Source organism: Corythoichthys intestinalis, chromosome 7, assembly GCF_030265065.1.
Source record: "Corythoichthys intestinalis isolate RoL2023-P3 chromosome 7, ASM3026506v1, whole genome shotgun sequence".
Taxonomy (NCBI): domain Eukaryota; kingdom Metazoa; phylum Chordata; class Actinopteri; order Syngnathiformes; family Syngnathidae; genus Corythoichthys; species Corythoichthys intestinalis.
The window spans coordinates 59,230,477-59,238,143 of record NC_080401.1 but is presented as its reverse complement, the minus strand read 5'-3'; the positions used below and the strand labels follow the sequence as shown (position 1 = coordinate 59,238,143).

The 7,667-nt window shown below is 36.7% G+C and overlaps 1 protein-coding gene across 1 annotated transcript; it reads left to right on the top strand.

Annotated features, from left to right (window-relative positions):
* The first annotated feature begins 1,691 nt into the window (after positions 1–1,691).
* Positions 1,692–3,650, top strand: rpl36 (ribosomal protein L36). The gene is made up of 4 exons (XM_057841732.1): positions 1,692–1,765; positions 2,990–3,084; positions 3,170–3,304; positions 3,535–3,650. The coding sequence occupies exons 2-4, from the start codon at positions 2,992–2,994 to the stop codon at positions 3,622–3,624; spliced, it is 318 nt and encodes a 105-aa protein (XP_057697715.1). The 5' UTR covers positions 1,692–1,765; positions 2,990–2,991; the 3' UTR covers positions 3,625–3,650.
* The last annotated feature ends 4,017 nt before the right edge of the window (positions 3,651–7,667 follow it).

The window sequence follows — 7,667 nt, the reverse complement described above, 5'->3', positions numbered from 1 at the left end:
GTGATGCTTACGACATATGTCATTAAGTATCATCCGGCAAATTATGTCACAAACTCCATTTATGTCCAGCTCGGATCTTTTACAACTAGTCAAAAGAGATCATTTGCCGGATGGCACAAACGACATCTGTCATAAGCATCCATTAATTCTCATGGCAGTGTCATGTCATAATTATGATGGTCTTATAAGAGTTTTATGGCGCACTGTCAAATAAAGCGTTACCAAATACAATAGCTAGCAATTAATGAAACAACTGGAACAGTAACTGAAGAAATAATTAGCACAAAACATGAATTTTGATTGTTATTTACATCTGTAGGGCTGTAATGCATGCTAGGAGACATGTTGGATGACAACAGTGTTGACAGCTGGTGGCAATTATGGTATGTGTTGTTTTCTTTTTTATTTAAAGCAACACTAGGTACCTTTCAACCTTTTGAAAATATTTTCATAACATTTATAAAGTAATGTCGACAGACATCTATTTGAATGACACCTCTTTTATATCTTGAGGGGGTTTGGATCACTTTCACCAGCACTATTTAACTTTGAGGAGGATGGCAGGAACCCTGCCACACATAAAAAACCTACAAATGTGATGAATGCTTTACGGGATATGTCTCTTCCCCCTTACTTCATTTATTATAAAGACGGAAGTCGATGCGAACGATTTCACGCAAAATCGGTAAAGATGGCATAGCAAAAAAAAGACAAAGTTTTGTTTGAAGAGGAAAAAAAGGATAAAAGGAAACTCAAGAATAATCATTTGGATGGCTTTCACTCGCTGGCGTGACGCCCCCCTCTCAACCGAACTCGTCAGCAGGTGGAGGAAGTTACCCACACAAGTCACATGGTTGTTAACTGTCATATGCTATTGTTCAGCCATAAATGGATTCATTACCTCATTACTATTAATCCTTCACACAGCTGCTGGAAACAGAAATGTCGTTTTATCCATCTACAGGTGACCTGTAAATAAGGATTTTACGACACTATGCACTCATGCGCTAGTCCTCATGGGAAACGCAGTCTTCCTTAAAGCAAAACACTACCGCTTTTGTCCACTGTCAAAATCGACCAAAACTGAAAAGTTACCAAGTGTTGCTTTAATGTTAAAAAAATATATATACCCTTTTTTTGTAATTCGTAGGAGGAAAATTGACTAATTTGGTCATTAAAAATATATACTGGCGTCTATTTGTACAATATTTCTCAACGATGATTATATATGTACTGTATATTTCTTTATTATTAATCATTATTGTAGTTTATCATGTTGTCTATATATAATATTTACGGATAAATAAATCAATACATGAATAAAATGTAAAAACAAAATCCATAAAATAAAAATTAATCCAACCAGAAATATACTGTAGTTCTTGCCATAATAACAATAATTAAATTAGTAAATTGTTATGTAACACATATATATATATATATATATATATATATATATATATATATATATATATATATATATATATATATATATATATATATAATTTGTAACTATTTTTTTAAATTAAATTTTCTATATTTAGTATTTATTTTTATTAATACTCGTATTCCTCCAATTCTTTATACTGTATTTCTCCAATCTAAATTCAGGCATCATGTAGTTTGCCGAACATTTCACTTCATCCTCCAGTCTATAGAGGGCGCTGTCCAGCTGGAAGTCCTCGCGTGTTCCGGGCGAGAGCCTACGTTGGCGGCCTCGCTCAACCAACAGCCCTTCCGGCTTCACCGCCATTACAGACAGAAGGTACGAACTCGCTGGCTATCACCCCAAACGAAACCCGTGTATAATCTCAGCCATCCGTTGTTTTGTACTTTACAAAATGAGCGTAAAACATTCCTTTGTAGTGGTGAAACACACAAGTTGCATATTGTTCGGACGCCATGTTAGAATATCACATAAAGTGTGTCAACACCGATGCTAATGAAATACAGTATAGCGCAGCAATTAAAATAAGCGTGCGCCCGTAGTAGCTAAATAACAGCTTAACGGTGTCCATTGTACATTTTTAACAAACTAAGACGTTATTCTCATATATATATTGTATCTGAAGCCGTTTGTTAACTTGTCAATTTACGCCGTGCTAGCACGTAGCTTTGTACAGCGAACGAGTGGTTGTTAAAAGGCTAATAACGCTTTGTGTTGAGGTCAACGGACATTTTCGTCACCAAAATGTGCATGACATCGACTATAATGTAATTTATAAGCGGCAAGTCTAGGTGAAACGCACAGCTCAGGTTTATTATGGTTTGTGATGCGAATAAATGCATTTAACTGGCGTTGCGGGATGATCGACGAAGCAGAGTTGCTTTAAAAGATAAAAAGAAACGACGAAAACTGAAGAAACAACAGAATGTCTTCTGTTCTAACGGCTTTCATTAATTAACGCTTTGGTTGCCAATGATTGAACGTCTGTCGCCGTCAGAGGTACTGAAACGTAATGCCATCTCAGTAGTGAACCATATAGTATGTACAGTAATTGTATGCTAGGTCGTCAATTTTAGAAAATGTGACTTTTCCAGACTAAAAGATGTTTACAAAACAAATTTTAGTTAAATACTGATCATTTCTGTTCACCGAGGACTACAGAAATCAGAATAATTTTTTTTAATTTTTTGATGAATAAAAGTGTTGTTTTAAATGCAATTCAACGTTAAAAACACACGTGTATGGCAATTAGATCTCATTTGGGCCAGACTAGTTTTATTTTTCCCTGAAGAAGAAACTCACCAGCTAGCCCTTCCCAATCAAAATAAATTGGACGTCTAGTGCTGTCAGCCACTCTTCCAAAGAGTTCAATTTGGGTCACTTCCCATACATTTCGGATCATTTCTTGTTCTCTGCTATGGTTGTCAAAAATGGAGTGTTTGTTAACCATAACCTTTGAATACATGAGTAATATTTGTAACATATGCCTTCATGTTGTCATTAGTCCGGCAGAATTATAAAGGTATTTGGTGTCTTTTTCAGTCATGGCAATCCGCTACCCGATGGCCGTGGGCCTCAAGAAAGGCCACCCAGTCACAAAAAACGTCACTGCCCCGAAACACAGCCGTCGACGTGGGGTAAGTTGGGACACGGCGTTGCTTTTTCTTTTTCTGGAGGGGATGACATAGCCACTCGGTTACACTTTTCCTGGTCCTCCGACAGCGTCTGACCAAGCACAGCAAGTTTGTGCGAGACATGATCCGCGAGGTGTGCGGCTTCGCTCCCTACGAGAGGCGGGCCATGGAGTTGCTTAAAGTGTCCAAAGACAAGAGGGCGCTTAAGTTCATCAAGAAAAGGGTGAGGATCAGTTATCTTCAAACTGTCAACAAATGCCCACAAATCAGGAAGTCCAGAAATTCCATTTTCTAGTTTTTATTAATGTTTTTGTTAGTTTTTCATCTTCCTTTCAGGGAGCTAGAGGTATACTAGTGATAAACTCATATCATTTGAGGATTTCATAACATTTTTTTGGTGGTGGGGCATTCATATATGCTTACCCTTATTTCCTATTTATCCCGCCCTTTTAGATTGGCACCCACATCCGGGCAAAGAGAAAGCGCGAGGAGCTGAGCAACGTACTGGCCGCCATGAGGAAAGCCGCCGCCAAGAAGGACTAATTTGTCTCAATAAATGTTCGACTACACTTTTTTTTTTGCCCTTTGTTCTTTGGCAGTGTTTCTTCATTGACAGTCATAGACATCTAGTGTTTTCAACCTTTTCAAGCATTGTGGAATTCTGATTTAGGGTTTTGTAATACGTGCATGAAAGGGTTTAAATATTTTGCAAACTGCCACCATGATAACTAATCGATGAGCGAATAAAATGATAATTACTTCAAAGCAGTCGGTGTTATTAAAATAAGGTTGACCTAAGCATTTTAAAAAAGCCTTTTTTTTATATAGTAAATATTTATTTACATCATTTAAAAAAATGGAGGAGTTAATATTTTTATGATTTGTAAAAATTTGATATTCCTTTTATTTCGAATTGAGAAAATACTCAATTACCGTAATTTTGGGAGTTTAAAGCGCACCTGACTATAAGCCGCCACCCACCAAATTTGACGATAAAACGACATTTGTTCATAGATAAGCCGCACTGGACTATAAGCCACAGCTGTCATCACAGTTGTATGGGATATTTACACCAAAAGATATTAACTGTTAGCACTTCATTTGACAGCGGCGTCATACGGCCAAATGAACCACCATTGCTTCAAGAAGCTTCATTTGGCCATTACTGCTCCCTTGGGGGAGACAGTCAACCTCTGCCGCCACCTACAGTCGTTGTTGTCCAATATGCCTCCTAGCATGCATTGCAGCGTTAGATGTAAATACCAATCATGATTCATGTTCTGTGCTAATTATTTCTTCAGTTACTGTTCCAATTGTTTCATTAATTGCTAGTTATTGTATTTGGTAACACTTTATTTGACAGTGATGCCATAAGACTGTCATTAGACAATTATAATTATCACATAACACTGTCATGAACAATAATGAATGCTTATAACAGATGTCATTTAGTGTCATTCGCCAAATTATATCACTTTTAAATGGCTGTAAAAGATCCGAGCTGAACATAATTGGAGTTCGTGACACAATTAACCTGATGACACTTAATGATATCTGTCATAAGCATTCAGTAATGCCCATGATCGTGTCATGTCATAATTATGACAGTCTTATGACACCGCTGTTAAATAAGTGTTACCTATTAACCCAAATCAATAAATAAGCCGCACTGGACTATAAACCACAGGATTCAAAGTGAAGGAAAAAGTAGCGGCTTATAGTCCGAAAATTATGGTAAATAAAATCTATGTACTGATTTTTTTTTCGAGGTTTAATAAGTAAAACCAGTGTATTTCAAGTTTTCAGTCCTAAATAGAAAAATGCTGAAATAAAAAAATGCATATTTAAAAGTAAGTAGAGAAATAAAGACATTATTATATAACAGCTCAATGAAAATAAACCAAAACGGAGAGAAATTTATTCAGTTTGGAAAATATATATCTTAAAAACAATTTTAAATTTAAATATAAGCATTTTTTGTGTTGTGAAGTTGACTAGTTCACATTTTTTCAATGAATTAGAAGCTTCTTTTTTTTTTTTTTTTTTTTTTTTGCTAGCGGAAGTTCGAGTACGTAACTTCCCGCCATTGCCCGTGCGCCGCCTTACGCTTCCGCTGATTGGCCAACTTTGCTGTAAATCTGCGTCAACTTCAAACTGATTGGTTGATTCGTCCGAAAATGTTCGCGCTGTTCGAAAAGCACAAATCCGATTTTACGTCAGTAACGTTTTTTTCGTTAACGTGTGCGGCTAACCTGACAGCTTGACCTCGGAGAAACAATTTGAGTCATTCGGCATCCTTTTTGTCGTGTCTTTGTTTGTGACTGTCCACCAGTCATGAAATGGAAGCCTCGCATTTTTTTTTTTTTTGCCGTAAGCTTACTAGCCAGCTAGCTGAAATTAATGCCAAAGCGGCAGAACCGGTGATGAATTATAGCGACTCTATAATGGCCCGTCGTGCTGTCCTGTTGATGTTTCTATGTATCGGGGTAACGTCACAAGCGACAAACAGGCACTTCCGTCACTTTTTTGTGTGTTATTGCTGTGATGACATCTTTATGTCATCAAAGTTTGAAGTTTTACACGCTGAGGAGAATGGATATTTTGGTTGGATACCCTTTGAAATGAAAAGGAACGCAAACGAACAGTAGCGAGCATTTTTTTAAAAATACACACAGAATGTTTTTTTTTTGCTATTACTGACGGTGATACACGTCAAATCCATTTGAAGTGGGATGGCTGGCATTGAGTGATCGTCTTTCACTGCCGTTGACAGTAATAGAGGTCCAATCCGTTTTGACGATCGCTGTTAGCCTCCCAGGTAAATTGGATTGGACGTGTATGGCCGTCAGTGGTAGCTATTGAGGTAAGGAATTATTGGTCAAATGTTTTTTTTTTTAAACTATCGTATTTTTATTAACATTTTTTAGTAATAAAAAAAAAACATGTTTTTAATTAAAACAAAGTTTTATCATGTTTACCCTAAATAATTTTTTGTATGTATTTTAATGACCGTCAATGAGTTAGTAGTCTGCATACAGAGTTGGACACGTGTTTTGCAAAAATACTGTACAGGTAGGTATAGCGATACTTTTATTTGAATTATTGGTTTTAACATAACACATAATGTGATTATATGTTAATGATTAACGTCAAATTAATTTGAACTGGGATGGCTGGCATAGTCGTCTTCATTCACTGCCTTTGATGACGATAGACATCCAATCGATTTTGATGATAGCTGTTAGCCTCCGAGGTAAATTGGATTGGACTTCTATTGCTGTCAATGGCAGCCAGTGTGGTAAAGAATTATTGGTCAAATTTTTGTCTTAAAAAAAAAAAATAAATAAACCTATTCATTATTACTTATTTTTATTTTCAATTACAAAACAAACTTTTTTTTGGGGGGGGGGGGATGTCATAACATTCATTCATTCATTCATTTTCCATGCCGCTTCTCCTCACGAGGGTCGCGGAGGTGCTGGAGCTTATCCCAGCTAACAAAAAGGTGAAAAAACATGAAATCTTTGTTATATTTTCAAGTTTTTGTTTGCTATTTTCCGCCTAAATCTTGTCAATGAGTTAAAGCAACACTAGGTACCTCAGAAGTGGAACGGTCCTGGGCTATCTACCAGATTTTTTTTAAAAGAAATTTAGAAATCAGGCAAAATGGCAGCAAAAATGGGCAATTTTCGAAGTACTTTTATTTTGAAATGATACATCAGAATTTTATCAGAGTACTTTAGTTGGAGTCTAGGGGTCACCTATTATACCTCAGAAGTGGAACGGTCCTGGGCTATCTACCAGATTTTTTTAAATTAATTTTTTAAATCAGGCGAAATGACAGCAAAAATGGGCAATTTTCAAAGTACTTTTATTTTGAAATGATACATCAGAATTTTATCAGAGTACTTTAGTTCGAGTATTGGGGTAGTCTAGTGTACCTCAGAAGTGGAACGGTCCTGGGATATCTACAAAACAAACTTCTTTTGGGGGGGTCATAACGAAAAAGGGGAAAAAACAAATGAAATCTTTGTTATATTTTCAAGTTTTTGTTTGCTATTTTCCGCCTAAATCTTGTCAATGAGTTAAAGCAACACTAGGTAATTTTTCAGTTTTGGTCAAATTTAGTGACGCCGGTGGATAAAAGCGATAGTGTTTTGCCTTAAGAAAGACTGTGTTTCCTCTGAGGACCAGCGCATACCCGCACAGTGTCGTAAAATCATGATCTCCCAGTCGCCTGCAGATGGATTAACCATTTCTGTTTCCAGCGGCTGTGTGAAGGATGAATAGTAACAAGGTAATGAATCCAGTTGTGGCTAAAAGATAGCATATGACGGTTAGCAACCTTGTGGCTAACCCCGCCACCCAAACTTGTTTGAGGGGGGAGGCATCACGTCAGCGAGTGAAAGCTGGGCCAATGTTTATTCTTGAGTAGATGTAAATAAAGTGTACATAAGTAAGTTCTTAGAATTCTTATTTACAAAACCTGTGGTGCATTGAGGGTGCGAAAGTTGAGCTGCGAAGTAGCAAGAAATCACTCTTTTTGTCTGAAAACAAATTGAAATTGAAAGAAAATATCTTATTGT